This window comes from Canis lupus, chromosome 2 (genome assembly GCF_003254725.2).
Source record: "Canis lupus dingo isolate Sandy chromosome 2, ASM325472v2, whole genome shotgun sequence".
Lineage (NCBI taxonomy): Eukaryota > Metazoa > Chordata > Mammalia > Carnivora > Canidae > Canis > Canis lupus.
The window spans coordinates 19,740,530-19,763,932 of NC_064244.1; the positions used below are offsets into that span (position 1 = coordinate 19,740,530).

The 23,403-nt window shown below is 39.3% G+C and overlaps 1 protein-coding gene and 1 long non-coding RNA gene across 2 annotated transcripts in view; one reads left to right on the top strand and one right to left on the bottom strand.

Moving 5' to 3' along the window:
* ITGA8 (integrin subunit alpha 8) overlaps positions 1–23,403 on the top strand; it is a 168,814-nt gene that overhangs the window by 131,847 nt on the left and 13,564 nt on the right. The window contains exons 26-28 of the mRNA XM_025445066.2: positions 10,487–10,615; positions 15,459–15,572; positions 23,028–23,129. Coding sequence (XP_025300851.1) covers positions 10,487–10,615; positions 15,459–15,572; positions 23,028–23,129 — 345 coding nt within the window. The remainder of the gene's footprint in view (positions 1–10,486; positions 10,616–15,458; positions 15,573–23,027; positions 23,130–23,403) is intronic.
* Positions 299–19,390, bottom strand: LOC112658819 (uncharacterized). Its single transcript, XR_003135989.3, has 3 exons — positions 19,274–19,390; positions 17,797–17,950; positions 299–405 (listed from the first exon to the last, which is right to left on the bottom strand). It is a non-coding gene; the product is annotated as an uncharacterized LOC112658819 (long non-coding RNA).

Sequence of the window (23,403 nt, forward strand, 5' to 3'; positions counted from 1 at the left end):
GAGAATTCGTACAAAATGCTATTTTTAGAGTCCTTTTGGTACATTGCCAAAAGATAGAAGGATCTTTGCCAAGTGGGCTTTTCCAGATGTTGCCAATACTAAGTGGAGAAATGCGATAATTTGCCAAAGGCCATCTCAGTGCCCCCGAGAACCCCTAGACTGGAAATTTCTGGATCACATTCTTTAGTGCAGCTTATAGAGAAGTGCTTCTCAGATTCTTAAGCTTATCCAGTCACCTGGGGTCTGTTAAGAGGCAGGGTCTGGGGGACCTAAAACTCAGCCTCTCTACAATCCCCACCTGCCATCCACGCTGCTTTTCTGGTCACAGACTCGCCAGGAGCTCAAGTGTCCAAGGAGCTGATGATCCCCTTCAGATTAAGATCCAAATCTGGCTTTAAGTTTCTTCTGGGAAGAAAAGAACATAATTAGCATAAACCCTTGAAAATGTCACATTTGAATGGGGAGAGAAAAAAAAAAACCTTTTAACCAGATGTTATCCTCAAAAGAGAACTTTATTTAAGAATCGACATTGTCTAGTAGCTCAGGGAGACAGTGTCTCTATTGGAAATGGAGCAAAGGGCAGGCTTCATGAAATACTAACTCAACCATTTGGAACACGGGTCTGCCTCTACTCTAACTGCAGGCACTGGGACATTGCCAGTTATGAAACGCTTTCTTCTTCAACCCAACATGCCTTTTATTCCAAGAGAGGAAGACTAAAAGGGATTCGGTATTAAAGGATTTATAGGACAAGTCTCTTTCTTTATGAGGAAATAATAAATAAAGTCACTTGTATTCCACAAAATTATTTCAAATACTTCCTCCCTGGAAAATTTTTTGTCCATTTCCTCTCTCCTTTGGTTCTTCATTGAGATGATTTTAATATCCTCAAGGATTATAAAATAACATCTTCTGGGGCCCCTGGGTGACTCAATCAGTTAAGTGTCTGACTTTGTGATCTCAGGGTCCTGAGATCGAGCCCCACATTGGGCTCCACCCTCAGCAGGGAGTCTGCTTTTCCCTCTCCTTCTGCCCCTCCCCTTGCTGGTGCTCCCTCTGTCTCTCTTTCAAATAAATAAAATCTTTTTTAAAAATTTAAAAAGCAAAAATAGCATCTTCAAAGGGAATGTATAACATTGAAGCAATTAAAGCTTTCACATGTCCTATGGTTAAAGGTTTCTCTTTAACCTTGGAGCACAGACACCTAGGGAAGTTCTAAACTCTGGAGTTGAATGTTTGCTTTATATCCAACACTATGTATGTTCATAGATACTATGTAACTTGTGTGATATGCATCATGTTGGTTGTGAATTCTTTTTTCTTTGCTGCAGTTTAATAGTCATTTACAGGAAGGATACCAAGAGATCACTTGCCTTAAACATTGACAGATTCATGCAAACTGGGTGTTGGTAGCCACTAGGCACCTGCAGTCCCTACCACCCGGGTATTCTTTGAAGTATAGACTTCAATAAAAAATATAAGGCTAGTAATCTTTAAAATGCGACCTAAACTCTCAATTTATAAATTTGTAAAACTCTCAATTTGTGGAAATTGAATATAAGATTTGATTACAATGTGAAGGAATAGCTCCCCAAAATGACAAATGATAACAATTCATGAACTCTTGAAATTCAGAATAATGAAAAACTTGAAATGTTTTTACTTTCAGGTCCTCTAAGCACTTCTACTTACATTTAGTGTGTATAACCCAGAGAGTCAAAAAGAGATTTTTATCAATAAATAAGTTTTTAAAATTAATTATCAGTATGTTTTATATAAGTAGGTACCAACAAATTGAGAGTACTTGAAAATTATTTTCTTCTTAGGACATTAATTTATTGGTGAAGTTCCTATAAACATACTTGGAAATTTATTTCTTCCTAGATAATACAAAGCTAAACAGTCTATTCTCTGTCTTAAATATGAATTGGAAATTAGTAAAGAACAAATTATTTACTCTATTTGGTTATCTATCTTCTAGAATAGATCTGAGAAATTTTTTTAACTTAGGTATCAATTTCAGATTCTTACATCAAAGCTGATTGCTGGGATTTTTTAACCCATTTCACCCATTTTTAACCCATATTTAACCCAAATATTTTATATATTTAAAAATTAATATACTTTTAAAAAATATAGATACCTAAACATCTAGCTTTTAAAAAAAAACTTAATTCTTTAAGAAGCAGAGAAAGGGTAGGTTTAATAAAAGGAAAAAGGAGGCAAAATACATTCCTATAGGCAAAAAGTAAATCCTACTATTCAATCTTATTATCCACTAAGATCAAATTCCTTATGATTTGATTCTACAACTTCTTTACAAACAGAATGCCTCTTGAAACATCTACATCTATGAGCAGGTCTACAAGTCCTTTCTGAGGATGCTCTAGTGACCACTGGACAAACCACCAAAATATCCCAGGCCAGCTGTGGGACTCTGAGAGGGTAGACTGCCACCTCAGCTCTCCCAAGTATCCTCTGGAGGATTTTCAAGTTCCCCACATTTGCTTCTATAGCCAATCAACTGATTTCCGCACAGCAAAATTCTTTCTTTTTGGGTCACATAAATCTTTTTTGTCATTTCCCCATATATATCCTCATTTTTTTTCTCAACCAATGGAAGGAGCTCTCTACTTCACTGCTCCTTTGCAGCTCCTACCAATGTCTAAGGGAATGTGCTGATGAAAAAGCAACTGTCCAAATTTCCTTAGAGGCATTTTCTCAGCCATCTGCTCTAAGGAAAGAATGCCACCAACTCTAAAACCTTTGAAATTTCCTGAATATTCCCTGCAAAATCCCACATCTCAAAATAATTTCTCATATCCACCTAATTAAACCTGCTAGCATTTAATAGAACTAATGTATTTAACACAATGTGGTGTTTTTTTTTAATTACTCAGCAACCTTTTGGCTTTACTTTTTATTATGAATGCATAGTTTTACTCATCAAAGCCATATTGTCGATAAAGTAGGGTTTTTTGTGGGCTGGCCTGAAAACTGAGCCACAATTTAAAAGATTGCCTCTAAAGACAGATGTATCCTGAGTGCCAAACATCTAGCCTAAAATCCTCCGAAATACAACCCAGCTATAAATTCAACAGGCATTCCAAATGCGACTCTCCTCACATAGGCCTTCAACTTCTGAACGGGACTCACTTTTCACAGTGGTGACTGGTACAGCTGAGTTATCCCTCCAAGGTATGAAGAGCAGATTGCCTTGGACAGCCACCACCGTGATCAGAGGAAATAGTGGGCAAAAGTTCTCACCCACACCCACCTCACTCACTGCCTAAATACAGAGCATCAGTGACTAAATTGGAGACATAACTTGGATGCCACTAGAAGTTTATGAGTTTTTTTAATAGTTGCCTCCTATCAGGCTTCATGGGGATTCACTTAGCCTGCTTTATTGACACTGTTCCAATTCCCCAGTGTGAACAGAAATAGGAGCATGCACAGGTGATGGGGTTCAAGAAAAGGGAGTGAGCCACACAGCCTCTTGTAGTACCCAGTGCAGGCAAGCCGGAGAGCGGGACAGGGCCTTGGGTACATTTGCTTCTGCTTTCATTTCACCTCCCAGTGAAATGATTGCTGTGCTTGGTTTTCTGTTCCTCCTATGATGGTTTCACTTCACCAGGTTCATTTCTCTGCCTTCTATGAACGAAGGGGCAGAAGCAGATGGCCATGAAGGTTCTGGCTCCAGGCTTCAGAGATAGAGGATTTTAATGTGGCGATTCCTGCATATTCTACCATCGAAAACTGTGAAACATTCAACTGTCTGCAGCATTCTGACCAATCCATTAAATCTAATTCATTCCAGATCCTCCTTGGAATAAAATTTTAGAGTTGGATAAAGTATTTCTCAACCATTCTAAAGGCAGTAAAATAATGATTTCAAACTATCCATTATCCTATTTGGGTAGACTTTATCCTGGGGGTTGGAGAGTCCTCCAGACAGGCGATGATCCCTAGATAAGATGTAGTTGAAAAAGCCAACACTAGTTAGAAACCAAAGCTGCATAAAGAGTGAAGGATTTTTTTTTTTTTTAAGTTGGCAAGATTTCATCATGGACAGCCAAGTGTAAGAAGCGGGAGAGAGGGCTGTGGAATGTCAGGCTGTACCCAGGATGGGAGGACCAGCGAGGTGCTGGCCTCAACACACACAAGGATCCCAGTACCACATTCTGGGCGCCCACTCAAGAAAGGAGCCGGGGTACAAATGATCTGATAGGGGCTAGATTAGGGTGGTAGACAAGAGAGAAGCCAATGTTGTGTGAAGAATGGGCTTTGGAGCCATGGAAAGCAGGAGGTTACAACTGTCTCAAACAAGAGCATTCTCACAGGAAGCCCAAATTGCAACCAGATAGTACAAACATGGAAGCAGAAACACAGGGACCATCCATCAAGGATTATAGCCCTGCAACTAGTTTTGGGGGGGTGGGGGTTTGTGTTTGTTTTTTTCAAAATTGGTGAACACAGACTGTGGCTTGGCTTGCCTTGGCTTGCCTTGGCTTGACTTAGCAAATTTGCATAGTTTTGTCTTACCCTTGAGAGAATTCTTTTCCTTCAAAATGGCCTCCATTTAATTACTGTTTTTCTTAATTCAGAATGCAGGGACACTTGTTATAGCTCCCGACCCACTTGCATTCTCTGTCTCTTTCTCCATTTCTCTCTCTCTCTCTTACATGCACCCCCTGATAAAGGACTTTCATTCACTTTTTATTTTTAACAGTGCGTATTGGTCCAATTTTCAGCCACCAAAGGGCTTACACTCTCCAGGGTCAATTTCTCTTTGCCTTATCTTCTCTTTAAGATGGTCTTCAGGTTCTCATGGAAATTTTAAAATGTAAGAACACATCTCCAACAACTAACAGAAGCTTCAAAATCACCAACAGAGAGAATCTATTATTTTTTCAGGATGTTAAAAAAAAGTGTGTGTGTGTTTTCCTCTCCTGATAAATCCTTCACATTTATGTCTTGAAGAAAATGACATGGTAGCCCAACCTCCTGTGATTGTCTCTACTCCCATTTAATTATAGACAAAGAATTACCTGAGGAAAAGTCTGCCATCTTTTGTGTATTAGGAATACCTAAAATCCAAAGACAAATCACAAACAAGATGAGGATAGTATGTGTTGTGTTTGTTCAGGTTCAAAGAACCTTTAATCTCATTGCACCCAACTATTTTCTTCAAAAGTTGCATTTTCACCAGTATTGCACATTCCAGCTATGCAGTATCTCTTTAACTCATAAATTTAAACCTACCCAGAGTGAAGAGTTTGGTCAAGAGTCATGCAAATAGGAAACTCCTGTTGGAGTCAAAATCTGAGTAACAGCTGGGGAAAAACCATATTTACTAACAATTATTTCCTTAATGCAGAAAGGAGCAGTTTTCCAGTTGTTCTGAGGAAGATACTTGAGTGTTTATCACCAGCTTCTCAGAGCACTTAGCAAATTGTTTTCTGAACTGAATGCCTGCCTAAGACGGGTGCTAAGAGGCCCTCACCTCTCAGGGTTTCAGATTAAGGAAAAACATGACCCGTGGGTTCATGATCAGTTGTGAAAGAAGCTCCAAGAGTTCATCTAGAAAACAGGCTGTAAGTGTTGTTTACATTTCTTGGATAAGTTCATCCTTGTTTTTTAGTTTTTGTTCATTTTGCTTTTTGGTTTTTTTGTTTTGTTTTAGATTCTGAAATAATTTCTGGAATGCCACTTTAGAAAACTGGTTTGTAAGCCATTCGAAGACTTTCTCAGTGTGGTGGTTGGGAGGGACATTCTTCTATCTGTAAAATAATATTACGAAAAGAAAGAAGCATGTTTTATCAACCCCTGCTGTGTAATACGTTCATTCTCTGGCTCAGAGTAAGCCCTCTGAGACTGCTCATAATATTTGTAAATGATGATGGACCAGCGGCCACCACAAATGTGTTCTTTATCTGTACACAAGCTGCATCTGATGCCATCACACAGGAAGCTGAAGAGTTGTCTTCTCTTTGGGCTATTATTTTCCTACTACTGCTACTACTACAGGAATAAAGGAACATTCCATAGGTCCTTCCAGTATCTGTTCCCCTGTAGTTTGGTTAGATAGAGTTAACTCTGTAACATATCTCCCAAGGACCCATATAAAAAAAGAAATTACACATGAAAATATCAAAGCAAAAACTATACATACACACACATAAAATATATAAAGGAATCTTAGAGATCTTCACAATTTTCTATCTCAATTCAAATTTTAATCTTATAAGAGCTTTTCTCTCAGATTGTCCACCATTGTGTATGCTTGAGCATCTCTTTGGCTGGCACTCCTTCCCTACCACTCCTTCCTACTGTTCAAGCATCCGTGGGGCTGGTCTGCACCTCACAATCTATGTAGTTCAACAGCCCAGTGCTGTGAACATCACTTCTGGTCACCCTGTCCCTAAAGTGTTTAAGTCAACATCCAAGCCTCCAATGCAATCTCCTATTTTTATAACTTTCTCACTTCCTCTGTCCACAAGACCTTCTCTTCTTTGATGTGAAAACTTTCTATTAGTTAGCTCACCCACCTGACTCTCAAGACTGCCTTTGGCCAGACTTTCTTTCCTGACAAGTCTGGATTCCATGATGAGTCGGTTGAAACGCTCTTTTACAGTTTCTCTTACTTAACCTCCCTTCCCTTCTATCCTTTCAAGTCCCTGTTCCATAAATCTCGATCAGGTACAGTCCCATAATTTGGCTTCTCTGCCCCTTCACCTGAAGTACCAGGACACATCGATGGTGGGAAGTGCTCACTGGACATCCAGCGTCTGGAGGAGCCCCTCTACCATCCTGATGACCCCCCTAGCAGTTTCTTCATTGGCTTCTCCAAACCTTCACTACTGTTCTCAGACTTCCTATCCAGCCTCTCTGGCATCACTGTTAGCAGATGACCTTACAGCAAGAGAATCTTCAAAGGATCCTTTTCGCCATCCCAAATCCCAACCCCCACCACACACACACACACACACACACACACACACACACACTTCTAATTGTCTCTTTCTCATCCTCAAATCCTACCCAATACTTTGAGAGGAAGGAAAGGTCTTCTTCGGATTCCAAATTTAACTTTGCTACATCAAGTATCCCGTTTCCTATATTTTCAAGCTCTTCCTCTCTGCTGGTTCCCTCCTTGGACCCCAGAAACTTAGTTAAATTTCCTGCTTCTTCAAAACAATAAGCAAATGACTTGGATCCGAATCTCCTTCCAAGAATGAGCCCCTATTCCCTTTCATGTTTAGCCATACTCTACTTGTTATCCCTGCTTTCTTATTTCTCTTTTACTCTTATTACAATTGAGTTTTTTTTAATTTTCATATTAAAGAGTACTAAATGTCTGTCAAAAGAATATATCAGGCAATGTATAAAACATAAAGAAAATTTTTAATTTCTAATTATGTCACCACCCATTTACTGTTAATTTCCCATTTATGTGTGCATTGGTTTACTTTTCCAATTGATTGTATATTGCCAGTAATTAAGTATTCTCTTTAAAAATCTATAATACCAGGCAACCCCAGGTGGCTTAGCGGTTTAGCACTGCCTTCAGTTCAGGAGACCCTGGATCCTGGAGACCTGGGATCAAGTCCCACGTCGGGCTCCCTGCATGGACCTGCTTCTCCCTCTGCCTGCGTCTCTGCCTCTCTGTGTGTGTGTGTCTGTCATGAATAAATAAATAAAAACTTTTTAAAAAATCTATAATACCCATTATCATACCTGAAAAGTAGTTAGTGAAACTTCTTAATATCATCAAATCTCTAGCACTGGCAATATTTACATGATTATTCTTCCAGATTATTTCTAGATATACAAGTTAAATATACATCCATTTTTTAATTTAAAAATACAATCTTATTATATATGCTATTTTATAACCTGCCTATTCCCTTTACTAAGATCTTGTATTTTTTAGAATTCTATGTAGCTCTACATCAAAAAACTGTTCAGTAGTCTTATGCATAAATGTCATTTAACAAGTAATCTATGTATGCCCACAAAGTTTTATATTACTATTCTGTTTCCATTATAAATAGCAACTAAGAGCATCTATGTTTTATTTTGTTTTCTTTTGGTGCTTTCTTATTTGGAAGACGTGGCTGCATCTCATCTCTGAGCCATGGAAAATTGCCTTAATATAAGAATAAGATAAAGATTTAATTTTATTTTTTCAAATATTCATTTGTTTGAATGCATTCACCCTTTGGCTTCTGCAGATCATTTTCCACACATACCAATCCTCTGCTCGGTAAAGGGCATCTACAAATTCTTTTTTTCTCGTTTTACATTGAGATATAATTGACATGTAGCATATTAGTTTCAGGTGTACAACATGATTGGGTATTTATATACATTGTGAAATTATCACCATGGTAAGTAAGCCTAGTTCACATCCATCACCACAAAGAGTTACAAATGCTTTTCCTTGTGTTGAAAACTTAAGATCTACTCTCTTAGCAACTTTCAAATATACAACACAGTATTATTAATTATAGTCACTGTGCTGTACAGTATATCCTTAAGACATTTATTTTATAACTGGAAGTTTATACTTTGTGACCACTTTCACCCATTTTGCCCCCTCCCCAGCCCCCCTAAACTGTGACAATCACCAATCTAGTCTCTGTATCTACGAGTTTAGGGGTTTGTTTTGGTTTGGAGTGGTCTTTTTTTGTTTCTTTAGATTCCACATGTATTTGTCTTTCTCTGTCTTGGTTCACTTAATGCCCACAAGGTCATCCATGTTTCATAAATGGCAGGATTTTCTTCTTTTTTTATGCTTGAATAATATTGGTGTGCATATATGCGTGCATGGACACCACATCTATTCATCCATCTATGGACACTTAGGCTGCTTCCATATCTTGGCTACTATAAATAATGCTCCAGTGAACATGGAGGCGATCTCACTTCCATCTGGGGAGATCACTTCTGCTGAAAATCTCTCCAAGCTAGTGTTTTATTTTCTTCCGATGAATACCCCGAATGGAATTGCTGGATCATCTGTCCATAATTTCTTTTGTGACAAATACAATGACTACTTTTAGTCCTCATTCTTTATTCCTCTGCAGAATTTGACATTCTTAGTCACTCCTTTATTTTTGTAACTTTCTTTTCCTTAGACTTCCCTAGGTTCACACTTTCCCACTTTCCTGGATTGTCTGTTACATCTGATTTCTCCCATTTTACTTTTCCTCACTGGATCTTCTTTCTCTCCCTGTTTCCTGATACTTCCTTGGATGTTATATGAGACACAATGCTTATCATTTTACATTTCCTTGCTGGGCAACTCAGGCTGGTCAGCAGGCAGTTACTGCACAGCTTGATGGGTGCATAAGGGGGAATGGAGCTACCATGTGGAATGCCAAACAGGGGCCCAGGAATCATCCTGGTGCATGTCAGGAGTGGACAGTGGTTCTATACATTGCAGGGCAGGATGGAGAGGGCTCTTGGTAAGAAACAAGGCTGGAGAGGTAGGCTGAGGCCAGTATATAGAGGGCTGTTCGTGGCATACTACAGAATCTGGACTCTTACCTTTCTGTTTATCCCGTAGATTTTCCTAGGGTCTTAGAACAGGCTGAGCATGATCATTTCATCTTTTGTGGTACTTCTTACATCTACAATATAGGAATATCTTTGTTCATCCCATAGAAATGAACATACTACTATTGCTCCTGTGACTACAAAGAGAAACTATGTAAAAGAACGTGCGTTTGGAGGGACTTGGGGCAGGAGCAGAAAATTAAGTTTCTATATTCAGGCAGTCTAAAATGAAGACTTTTAATGGGATATTATGTGTGACTTACAGGCACTTTCAAAATATTTATTCAGCTATCAGAGGTACCCAGCATGGAGCCTGAGATAAAATCATAAGTTCTAGAACACTCACAAAACAACCCCCCTTACAGCACAGTGTTCATGTGGCATGCTTTGCAAAAGTCATTTTTATTAGAACATGATTCACTCCTGAAGGAGCATTTCTTCCAACTCCAGGAGCATGGGGCTTAGACGTGCTGATGTTTGGTCCTTGACTACGTCAGGCTGTTTCCCCACAGCCACCGCCTCACTTTCCTGCCACCTCAGGATCCGTCTCACCACACAGAAGGTTCCTGAGCTTCCCCAGCACGAATAAATGATAAAAGGAAAGTAACAGGAAAATAATGACTCATGCTTGAAAAGTCACTTCCATCTGGGGAGATCACTTCTACTGAAAATCTGATCCTTACCAGATAAACTTTCCCAAGATGCATTCCCCATCCTTCAGGAGCTCCTATGGTTGGAGAATGGGAAGGCTGGTTCCTTGTCCATGCATTTCACTTTGGGGTTGAACACACTGCTGGTAAATCAGGACAGGTCTGGCTTCTCTTGTGACTCCTTATCCACGAAATGCCTGGAGTTCAAGGCTAATGAAGAGGTGATGAGCATTTATGAGACTGATGTGCTGTCTCTTGCTTTCTCTTGGCAGCCCGCCACCCCCCCAGAGGACACCCCCGAGCTGAGCGCCTTTTTGCGAAACTCGACCATCCCTCATCTTGTCCGGAGGAGAGATGTGGGGGTGCTGGAGCCCCACAGACAGAGCCCCGCAAAAATCCTGGTGAGTTGGTTATCTCAGCGTGCGCAGATCAGAGAGGAAAGGCTGGATTGGCCAGAACTCCCAAACACAGATGGTTTGAACTTGACTATTGTTTCAATGCTCAGATATGCCTGCCGTGTTTTGGCAGTACATGTTATGAGCCGTGAAAGCAACTCTTCCATGCAGACAAAGGAGTATTTGCATTATAGTGTTTTCACTCTTCTAAACCTGCCATGCAGGCCACGTTAGAAAAATAATGATAAAAATCTAAAACATGGCATGTAGTGCTTTGGAGAACACAAAGCTCCCATGTGAGCATGTCCCCAGACCTTGAGAGTGAGAGTGTGGAAAGGCCTGGAGCAGCAGGTCCTGGGGGTGGAGGGAGGTTGTTGACACATGTCCCTGCATCTCAGACTCCTCTGCTGGTCCAGAAGAGATGAGAATGGGGCCTTCTGATTTCCTGGGTCAAAATCCTGCAGAGTCTTAGCGTTGGCGGCTATGGTAGATTGATTTTGAGCTTATTAGTAAACCCTTTGCAGAACCGTGGAGAGCACTCAAGAGTCAGTATTTTCTGTTCAATTCTCACACTCGTCCCAAGGTGAATGTTAATACCACCAAACACTACACTTAAAAGAGGCTAAAATGATTTGTTTTCATGTCTTGAGCATGTTGTAACATTCATAAAAAGTTTCAAACACAGAAATGGACAGAAAAGTATATCAAGCAAGTCTAACTTATTTAGTTAAACTTAAATCAAGAGAGGAATGTTTATTATAATAGAAGTACCTAAAGTTACCTGGCAAAAAGCTATGGCAGGTGGCAGATTTTGATTCAAATCCCTGCAACTTTTTATGGTATGGTAATGTTTTTTAAAACCTAAGAGTCAGAAAGTGATATGCTATTCAGCTTAGGATAAATTAATAAAATGCCACATATTATTGTTTAAAGAAAGCTTCCAGGAGAAATAATAGAATAGAAAACAATAGCTGTGCATGTGGCATACAGAATGGTACTACACTTAATAATAATATATTGCATATTTGATAGGTGTTAAGAGAGGAGATCTTAAAAGCTCTTAAAGATCATAAAAATTATAACTGTGATGATGAATAATAACTGGATTGTGGAGATCATTTCACAATATATACAAATATTGAAACAATATAATGTGTGTCAATTTACCTCAATAAAATTTAATAAATTTTGTAAAAAGAAAGCAATGATTGGCATCTATAGAATTCTAAAACGCAGTACCAATATAAAAGCCCTCTGGAGAACCAGTGTCCACACCTATGGGAATCAACAATTTAGAAAATCAAGATTCACTTATGTTTTTCAATTTATGCTTTAGTGTATTTCTCATAAACACCCTGAGGCTGTAGAGATTAATAACTAAAATTCATTTGAAAAGTATATGCACTTCTGTTGTAGGGTCAGATTTTTTTTTCCCTCCTGTTTTCTCATTAAAGATTTTTTTAGGGACACCTGGGTGGCTCAGTGGTTGAGTGTCTGCCTTTGACTCGGGGTGTGATCCTGGAGTTGCAGGATCGAGTCCCACATTGGGCTCCCTGTGTGGAGCCTGCTTCTCCCTCTGCCTGTGTCTCTGCCTCTCTGCCTCTCTGTCTATATATATATATATATATATATATATATATATATATATATATATATATATCTCACGAATAAATAAATGAAATCTTTTTAAAAAAGATTTTTTAAATGCACAATGATTTTTAACTCCTGAATATCATAGAAACTTGTTACTAGCAGATGAGAGCAAGGCAATTCTTGATTTCCATATCTGACTTTGTTAACTCATGCTTTATTCTCTTATTGGTTTGAAAATTGCAAACCGTACGCCTCCCCATGTCCTCAAGTCAAAACAGTTCTGGATAGAAAGTGATTATACGAAGTTTATTCTAAAATCAAAAGTTAAATAAGACCGCCTACGGTTTTTGTTTAGTTAAAAACAACTTACTGAATCCCGTTTCTGATTAGGAATTTGAAAGTGCAAAATGCCAACATCTTGTGTTGGATTGTAATTTCCACATTTGCATAGGAAAAATTTGTATCCATAGCATGGAAATACAATTTTTCCTCCGCCAAGAATGTCCTTGCCTTTCTCATCTAGGGCCCCTGCTGCTCTCGTACTGACCACCTCATCTCCTCCTCCCCAGGCTTTCTTCTTGTCCTTTTTCCTACTCCGCTTACAGAAACCTTATCTTTCAAACCCTCTTCAGCATATGATGCTATGAACTGCTTCCTAAAACCATCCCATCCCTTGGCCTCCCCAAAACACATTCTCTCCAGGCTCTCTTCCAGTCTGTTGGCCTGTGCCTTCTTACAGTTGTCCCTGGCCTGCTTCTCTGCCCATTCGCAGACATCCCTGTACCTCAAGATTCCATCTTCGGGCCCCTCCCCTCTCCTATTGACTTCGCTCCTTCAGGAAGAGGTTCTGCAAGATCATTAACTCCAGCCATGCCTATGTGCCTCCTGCCATCTTAGCCATCTCTACTGAGCTCTAGACTCAAGCGGCTCAGCGTATACATTCACCTGGATGTCTGATAGCCACCCCAGTCCCAACATGTCCAGGACTCCATCTTCATGACCCTCAGAAAGTGCTTCTCCTCTGGGATTCCCAATCTCAGTAGTATCAGGACCCACCCACTCAGTTCCCCAAGCCAGAAGGGCTCCTTCCAATCCTCTCTCCCTTCATCCCAACTTCCAGCTTGTCACCAACTGTCCCATTCTACTTCCTGAACTTTCCTATACTTCGTCTTCTCGCTCCCTCCCATGCCCCAGGTAAGGACCTCCTCCTTCTCACTTGGACTCTTGCAACAAGCTCTTGTCACCCTCATGGCTTCTCGCTCTCCTCCCCACCATTCTTGACTCACATACCACCTGCCCCTAAAACCCAAACCTGTTCGTAGCCCTTGCATAAACAGAACCTTCTGAATAGAATCTAAAGTCCTTGGCCCAAATGGGAAAATTCTTTATCACTTAGACTTTCCTCTCTCATTTCCATCTGTCCACCCTGACTCCAAATACCCTTCTCTCCTTTCTTCTGAACACACGCTGGGCTTGTCCCTGTCCACCTAGGTCACTCTTTCTCACCCTTCATGATTCATTCTGAGCACCATCTTCTCCAGAATCCTCCAGCAGAGCTAGCTCACCAGGACCAACAGCTCCAGGGAGTTTACAAGAATAACCTCCTTCTCACTCCCCTCCTTGGCCTCCACAGGGTAGGATTGGGGATACATAGCATGTCAGTAATGAAGTATAGATAAACACAAAGGTCCTCACAGGGGACCTGAGTGCAGTGCTTCCAGAATTCCTACTCCTGCTGGAGGCACAAAACCCCAGACACCTCAGCGCCCAACCCTAGTAGAATAGGAACAGCCCAGCCACCTGAATTTGGAAACAGCATGTAGAAATCTGACCTCCCTGGAATTTATCAGATATGTATCCCTGATTGCTTTGCTCTTAGAGAATTCTGAGGTTCTCAAAAAAAGTTCTCATGGCAGTATGTCCCTCAGGTTACTCTGTGGCTTAGCAATTTCATTAAAGTGAACTGCCTCAGGATGCTTGGGGGCTCAGCAGTTGAATATCTGCCTTTGGCTCAGGGCATAATCCTGGGGTCCTGAGATTGAGTCCTGCATCAGGTTCCCCACAGGGAGCCAGCTTCTCCCTCTGCCTGTGTCTCTGCCTCTCTCTGTGTGTCTCTCATGAAAAATTAAATAAAATCTTAAAAAAATAAAGTAAAATGCTTCCATTAAATCCTGTGCGTAATATTCAATAAACTAATGTATACTGAGCATCAACAGGCCAGAGCCCAGTGCTTGAAACATGAGAAATAAATAAAGCATAGCCCACTGAATCAAATTCAAATCAGTGAGGGAGAACAATCCAAGAAGTAACACCCTGTACATAGGTACACAGATAGTGGAGGTGAGGTGTCCATTTATTTCCATACTGGATCCAATCAGAAGATAGGATTTGGCAGACAGAATGTCATCATAATGAATATTTCCCTGGAACGTGCATTCCATTTGGTAAGAGTTACCCATTATAAGTTGGCAAGACTAGAAACTAGTTTAAAAATAGCATGGAACTCAAAGAAGATTCTGCTTTATAACCAAGAAGTAATTTAGAGAGAAGAATGTTTTGGAGCAAATGTTTGTCAATGGGTTGTTAACACTGGGTCTTTGAGATAATATAGACACAAGGAGCTTCCTCTGAAGCCTTTTCAGGGCTTGCTTAGCCCAGGGTCAGGTGTTGTAAATGTCTACCAGGAATATCTTTACATGTTCTGAGAAATGAAATTAAAACAGAACAATCCAGGGTACTTGCATGGCTCAGTGATTGAACATCTGCCTTTGACTCAGGTCGTGATCCCTTGGGTCCTGGGACCCTGGGAATCTGGGATCCTGGGATCCTGGGATTGAGTCCCGCATCAGGCTCCCTACAGGGAGCCTGCTTCTCTCTCTGCCTATGTCTCTGCCTCTCTCTGTATGTCTCTCATGAATAAATAAATAAAATCTTCAAAAAATAAAATAAAAAGAAGAGGAAACAGAACAACCCAATCACTGCTGCAGGAATATTGCTTTAAGTCCTTAGGAAAAAAAGAAGCCTAAAATTTTTGTTGTATTTTATGCTCCATTTTATCTCTACACTACTACTAAAACTGACATATCATTACTACAAAGCTGTGTTTTCTCTTGATTGTCAAGGTAAATGTGTTATTTAAATGACTAATTTATGAATTAGATGGTGACTTCTGAGAAAATACAATGCAGATAAACTGACTTCAATGTTGACAATTTAAAGACACTGATGGGCCACCACTGCTATTGGTTTTTTGCAGAATTGTACAAATATCGAGTGCTTACAGATCTCCTGTGCAGTGGGGCAGCTAGAAGGAGGAGAAAGCGCTGTCCTAAAAGTCAGATCACGGTTATGGGCCAGGACCTTTCTCCAGGTAACAACATTGCACAGGCTTGCAGGGAATCTCTCCTCAAAATCTCAGTTGGAAGTTTGTCTCAAAAGGACTTTTGAATGTCTTAATCTTTAAATTTAAAAAGCTTTGAATTTTTTCACTTAAAAAATTTAGATTTAATTTTATTTCATTTTCAACTTAAAATTTTTATTAATTTTTTAAAATATTTTAAATTTTTAAAAATCTTTTAAAAGAAGTGTCTATGGAGCCATTGAGCCAAGATCAGCTGGTCATCTTTCCCATCAGGTGAAGACATTTTTTTTCCAGGTTTATTGTGGACATGTAACATATGTAAGTTTAAGGTGTACAACCTGATGATTTGATCCATGTATATGTTTTGGAATGGTTACTGCACTGAAGTCACTTCATACCTCCATTTCCTCATGTAATTACGTGTGTGTGTGTGTGTGTGTGGACGGTAGGTGATAACTTTTAAGGTCTACTCTCTCAACAGCTCTCAAGAATACAATACAGTATTGTTAATTATACATTAGATACCCAGAACCTATTCATCTTGTAGCTGGAAGTTTGTATCCTTTGCCAACATCTCCCCACGTCCCCCACCATTGGCAACCACCAACCTGATCTACTCTATTTCTGAGTTCTTCTTCTTTAGATTCCACATGTAAGTGATATCATACAGTATTTGTCTTTCTCTGACTTATTTCACGTAACATAATGCCCTCCCAGTCCATCTGTGTTGTCACAAAAGGCAGGATTTCTTTCTTTTTTGTGGCTGGGTAATACTCTTTCATTTTTTAGGTGAAGCCAATTTAAATATCTTGAGTCCCTAAGACGTTTAGACAGTAACTTCGATTCAAATAAATCTATTTAGCTCACTACATCATACCCAGTGCCCAGCATGTAGTAGTTTTTCAGTAAATATTAGTTAGTGGAATGATAGTGAGTACAAGAGCACAGTACGAGCCATATGCCCAAAACGATCAAAATAGAAATCAATTAGGAGGGGAAAAGGGAGATGGCCCTAAAAAGTTTTGCTTGTTTGGTGTTCCCATGGACTGGCTCCAGCCTGGATGCATCTCAGTGACGTTACACATATGTGTGATTAGTAGATTCTTTGCTGCTTTGGCTTATCTATATGTGGTGGCATCCCACACTGCCACAGATAATTCCATTGATTGTGTGCATTTTAAAGTTTTAAAATCTCTTTTATACTAAGGAAATTAATTTTTCCATTTGGAAACAGTGATTTATTTAAATACTATGTTGTGACCTTGTTTAGAAAGGATTTAGAGAGGAGAAAAATAAGCTAAATTAAAACCCCTACCAAATCTATGCAATCTTGCTCATATTTTAACTATTAAAAAATTCAAGGGCGGGGGGTGGGAGTGAATGGGTGACGGGCACTGGGTGTTATTCTGTATGTTAGTAAATTGAACACCAATAAAAAAAAAAAAAAAAAAAAAAATTCATTTGGCTCATTGTGCCATAGAAAATCAAATGGTAACATCCTTTGGACTCTAACTAATAAATACAGAATTTCATAGTTCCTTTCATGTTTTCTGGAATACAAAATGCTTCTTTAATCTTTAATTTTGTTTCTAAAATAAATAGAAGGAAAGTTAAAGGTATTTTTGAAATGGTTGTTGTGAAGTTTTTCTTTTAACATGAGGCAGGGTTTCTTAATCTCAGTATATTTCAGATCAGATAATTCTTTATTGTGGGAGGTCTATCATTGTAGGATTATAGAATGCTTTATAGGAAGTACATTATAGGATGCCTAGCAGCATCCCTGGCTTCCACCCACTCGATGCCAGTAGCAACCCACACCCCAGTTGTGGCCACAAAACTCTCCAGACATTGCCAATGTCCCCTAGGGGCAAAATCACCCCCAGCTTTTTTTTTTTTTTAGATTTTATTTATTTATTTATTTATTTATTTATTTATTTATTTATTTATTTATTTATGAGAGACAGAGAGAGGCAGAAACATAGGCAGAGGGAGAAGCAGGCTCCCTACAGGGAGCCTGACACAGGACTCCATCCTAAGACCCTGGGATCATGACCTGAGTCAAAGGCAGATGCTCAACCACTAAGCCAGGAAGTTTTGAATGCCTGAACCAGGGAGAAATGCAGTACACAATTTATTTTTTTTTTTTTTAGTTAAACCATTATTTATTCATTCACTAAACAAATACCCATGGAGTGCCAACCATGCACCAGATGCTGCTTCAGGTACTACTTACTTTCCACCAATTTGCTCATGGTCACTCTGATTTTGAGTCATTACTTCTTATCTCAGAGTTGAGTTAAGGAGAGGAGTCTTACTGAATTCCCAAGTCCATACAGTCTTCAATGATAACCATACATTCCTTCGATTACTTTGGGCATCATGTCCTGCTGAAATAAAGGAAAATAACTTTTTTATGAAGCAGGACTAAAATCATTAGGACAAAACAGTCAAGGGAAACATGATTTTTTTTTAAGATTATTGACTTATTTGAGAGAAAGAGAGAGAGAGAGCAGGGGGAGGGGCAGAGGAAGAGAGAGAATCTCAAGCAGACTCCTTGCTGAGCGCAGAATCCAACGAGGGGCTCCGTGATCCCAAGACTCTGAGATCATGACCAAAACCAAAACCAAAGAGAGTGGCCCAAATCACCAGCATTTACCAACAGCCGTAGCCCAAATTTCTGGACACCCAGTTTCTGCTTATTCCTAGCTTGGAATCTGAGTGCCAGAAAGGAGTGCCTTATTGCAGTCTCTCTCTCTCTCTCTCTCTCTCTCTCTCTCTCTCTCACTCTCTCCCTGCCTCTCCTGCTCACTCTCTCCCTCTCTCAAGAATATATTATATACTGGAGGTCTTTAACGGTTTTGTCATGAAATCCTAAAGGACGGAAACATGTTCTTTCTTCCTAATCCAAACTAGAAAGTTTACAATTCTTCCTAATCCAAACTAGAAAGTTTACAATTCCTGCATGACATGATTTGCTGCATTATGTTTGTTCCTGTCCACTTGGTGAACAGGCAAATGGCTCAGAAAAAGATTTTATTTAGATTAGCCCTAAATGATACCCTGTCCTGTTGATTGCTGTTTGAAACAATCCTTCACAGTTTCTGGTAAGATTTTACCAGTAATTGCTTCAGTTTTGTCAATTCACCAGGCTTTCTTTCTGGCAAATGTTGAGTACTTCAACATGGGCTATGTGGTCAAAAAGAATTCTTGAGAAGTTATTAGGCAATGGGAAGGTAGGAGTAGAAGGGCTTGTGACCTTACCAGCCGCACTATGTATGCATTTAACCAATTCGAAAGCCTCACTCTCCATTTGTTACCAACTAGAGGACTTTTATTCATACCAAAACCATAAGCAAATCATTGTGCAAAAGTGCATAACAGAGGCAGCTAGTGAGCTGCAAACCGCAGTTGAAATGACACAGCAATGACAGGAGAACAGAGCATTTTCTGAGGATTAATAGCTAGCTGGTCAGGTTGAAGTTCTAAGATATTGTCAATAGATATTAACTCCAGCTGTTTTTTCAATCTTAAATTGCCTACAATATGGCAATGATTGCTATTACATGAGTAGATTGCTATATGGAAGAGGAAATTTCTTTTAAACATAAGAATAATGTAATTGTTATCTGAAGACCACGGCTGAAAGCATTCAACTTTGAACGTGGAATCAATAATATGACTCTGCTCATAATTGTTCATGAATTACTTACCTGTGCCATGCCATTGACCTGCAGTCATAAGACTAGCATATCTTTGGTGCTGCCCCAGGTGATCACAGCCGAATTGCTTACATTCTCTGTTCCCTGGAGCTCCAGAGCATCTTAGAAAAATGAAAAAAAAAAAAAAAAGCATTTTCCTACTGAATGGGATGGAAGAAACCTTGGTTTTGAAGAATAATTTAAAATAAGATGTAGGGGGGCACCTGTGTGGTTCAATCGGTTACACATCTGCCTTCAGCTCAGGTCATGATCTCAGGGTCCCTGCTTCTCCCTTTCCCTCTGCTTCCTCTTGCCTGCTCATGCTCTGTCTCTCTCTCTCTCAAATAAATAAATTCTTTAAAAATAATAATAATCAATAAATTAAATTAAATTAAATAAGGAGTAGATCTATGAGTTGTATTTTTACAGGCTATTTGCCTACCATCTTAATTTGATCAGGACCCAGACTGTGTCAGTTTGCAATACAGAATCAAATAGTGGAGGAGCAGGTCAACAGCCCATTTTCATGAACCACAGCCCTCATTCTATGTCCGTATCTCTCTTACAACTTCTTGAACTTTCTAATCTAGTTGATAACAGAGAGGGTCCAATTCAACCATTGAAAGAACCAAACCTTTTGCAAGGTGTTATCATATTGGTATTACATGAGGTGAGAAAGTTCATTCACTGTCCATTTACATGCTCAGTCAGCCATGGTGATGGTGTTCAAGTGCTGTGTAAGATATAAACATTACATCCCGTGGTTTATACCCTCCATTCTTTTTACACCCTCCATTTTTATATAATCTTGGTGAGACAAGTAATAGAGACAAAGAAAGAGTTAAACAATGTCAAAATTGCAAAAAATGTAGGACAAATATAGTTTCATACTGGTCTTTCTGAATCAGAATCCCGGGACCTGACCCCAATTGTTTCTGAAACTCAGCAAAGTCCAGGGGTTTGTGAACCACTGGAAAAGGATACTAAGGATTGGTGACGAAGTAGAACACGAGAAAATATCAAACTGTGGCCCAGAGCAGGGGTAAAGGACAGAGGTGAATGGAAATCCCCCCAGAGAAACATGTTTCTCCAGGTTCTACATTCTAGAGTTCAAATCCCACCTTCTATTCATTAAGAAACTTCCATATTCATAAATGCAGAATCAAGAAACCCAAAACTTCCCATCAAGAGTTGAAACAGAGATGGAGGTCTCTGTTGATTTGTTCCTCAAAGATACGACTTCAGGGGGAAAAGAATTATTTTCTATCAATTCTTTTTTATTGAACTTGGAGACTAAAGAAAATTTGTTCACTGATGTTTGGGAAGCACGGGCATATGAGTATATAATTGTGATTCTTATGTGCAGAATCTCATGACCAGAATTTGGTCATGTTCCTTCTGTGTCTACCAGCCAGGGTGGTAAAGAGAGTAGATTTAAATCACCAAGTACCTGCAAGATTTTATGAGCAAAGTTTTCCACGTTTAAAAAACACTTCTCAAATAAACACATAAAAATCCAGCTTTCAGTTAAAATGAAAAGCCAGAAGATAAGAAAACATCAGAAGAATAACAAGCAAAAAATAATTTTTCCAAATGAATAAAGTTACTTATCCTGGAATGTTGGGGTAGAAAGAAAGAAAAAATCAGTGTCCTTAAGTATTTAAAAGTTTTGCATAGTCTGGCCTGTCCTTCTCATCTAGAGGAGATGAGATTTATTGAGGGGAGAAAAAAATTCAGTCACAGGAGGGGAAAAAAAGAACTTTTTAAAAAAATAGAAACAAAATTTTCATAATCCAACCTGATGATGGGACGCCTGAGTGGCTCAGCGGTTGAGCATCTGCCTTTGGCTCAGGGCATGATCCTGGAGTCCCAGGATCGAGTCCCACATCAGGCTCCCCACAGGGAGCCTGCTTCTCCCTCTGCCTCTGTCTCTGCCTGTCTCTCTGTGTCTTTCATGAATAAATTAATTAAATCTTAAAAAAAAAATCCAACCTGATGGATTGGCCTCAAGAAACCCAACATTGGATTATAAATAGTGAAGTTCTGGTGAATGTTTAATAAACTGCTTATGTGTGTGTGTGTGTTGAGGGTGGGGGAAGCACCATTGCAGCATTTGCTGATTCCCATGGTGTAAATATTCCTACTATGGCTGATTTCAAGCTGCCAACACAATATCACCAAATCTGGAGTTGGGAAGAGGGGCATTAGCACACCATCATATAGTATTTCCCCTTCCAGATACAATACACTTAAATAATATCAAGAGCACAGCTACAGTTACTGGGGCACCTGGCGGCTCAGTGGTTGAGCATCTGCCTTCAGTTCAGGTCATGATTCCGGGGTCCTGGGATCAAGTCCTGCATTGAGCTTCCCACAGGGAGCCTGCTTCTCCCTCTGCCTATGTCTCTGCCTCCCTCTCTGTGTCTCTCATGAATAAATAAAATCTTAATTTTTTTAAAAAAGAGCATAGATACTAGTGAAACACAATAAAATAGTTAATAAATGCTGAGTTTTTGTGTATTATCTTTTTAAAAATATTTTTTTCTGAAATTTACATATATATGTTTTAGTAATGGCTTTAACAACTGATACTCAAAATTCCTGAAATTCTCACAGTCTGTCTCCTCTCAAGAGCCATTATGAACCAGCTCCAGCCCAAGACTGGATAGCTCTAATCATTGTCTCAAGTTAAATGGTGGGGAACCACAGAAATTTACTTTCTCAAAACGGCCTTCCTTGACTTAGTCTTAAATATTTTCCTTTGGCTTTAATCAACAGTTAATATGAGAACCAATTAAACAAAAAAAAAAAATATTTGCTGAAAAGTTCTATCAAAAACTCTATGGCTCTAAGTCTGTGGTTCTTAACCAAGAGGATTTTGCCTCCTGGGGGACAGACAATAATTAGAGATATTTTTGGTTGTCACAACTATGGTAGAAGTGCTACTGGCATCTAGTGGGTAGAGGCTGGAGATACTACTACATATCCTACAATGTTCAGGACAGTTCCCCATCCAACCCCAAAATCCTAACAGTGCTGAGATTAAGAAAGTCTTCTCTGGGTCTTCTGTATAAGATGAAATGTGATAAATTTCTTTAGAATTTAGTATCTAGGACATGTGGGTGGCTCAGTGGCTGAGTGTCTGCCTTTGGCTCAGGGCGTGATCCCTGGGATCAAGGCCTGCACCAGGCTCCCAGCAGGGAGCTTGCTTCTCCTTCTGCCTATGTTTCTGCCTCTCTCTGTGTCTCTCATGAATAAATAAAATATTTATTAAAAAATAACTTGTATCAGTCTCTCTCTTAAAATACTTCCCTCTATCAGATAATAAGAATTGTATAAAAAAAAAAGAATTGTATAACCTACAATATCTCCCCTTTGTTCTTTACTAGCAGCACCTACGCTAATCCTTGTGCTTGCTCCCATTTAGGACTCTGATTTTCTGTTTTTATTCTAACCTCATTGTACAAAGTCTTTTGTTAATAAGAGAAATTCTTTTTAGAAATAAGAAGAGGATGAATGAGTGGGTGGTCAGTTGGATGGACACTGGGATGGCTATCTAAAAGGATGTCTGGATGTATAATGGATGGATGTATGATGGATGGATAGATGGATGGATGGGGGAAAATTTTTAAAGAGAAAAAGAAGACAGAAGGAGAAATGAAATTTTCCTTTGGAAATGTGAAATACTGAAAACAGTTGGATGGCTGCCTGGATGGCTTTTAAGGGTTTACACAGAATATATTTAAATAAATATTTTTCATTTCAGAGAAAAAATGATCCCTATACTCTTGCATCCCTGGTGTCCTTCAAAGTTAAGAAGATGCCTTATAAAGATCAGCCAGCAAAACTCCCAGAGGGAAGCATAGCAGTGAGTATCTGAAAAATATAGCAGCATAACAATTTCATTGAAATAATAATTTTTTTAAACCACTGTTCAGCTGATGCTACATTTAAGCGCTTATTCCAGTGACCTGAGGAAAGTTTCCTTCTCTGGATCACTATTTTCTTGTCTCCCTCCAGAAATTTCTCAGTGTTCTTTGATCAAATTTTTAAACTTTCAATGTAAATTTCTACTAAAAAAAAAAAGACCCAAAATTTACGGTGTAGGACTAATACCACTTTTTAACCAAGCCATTTTGTTT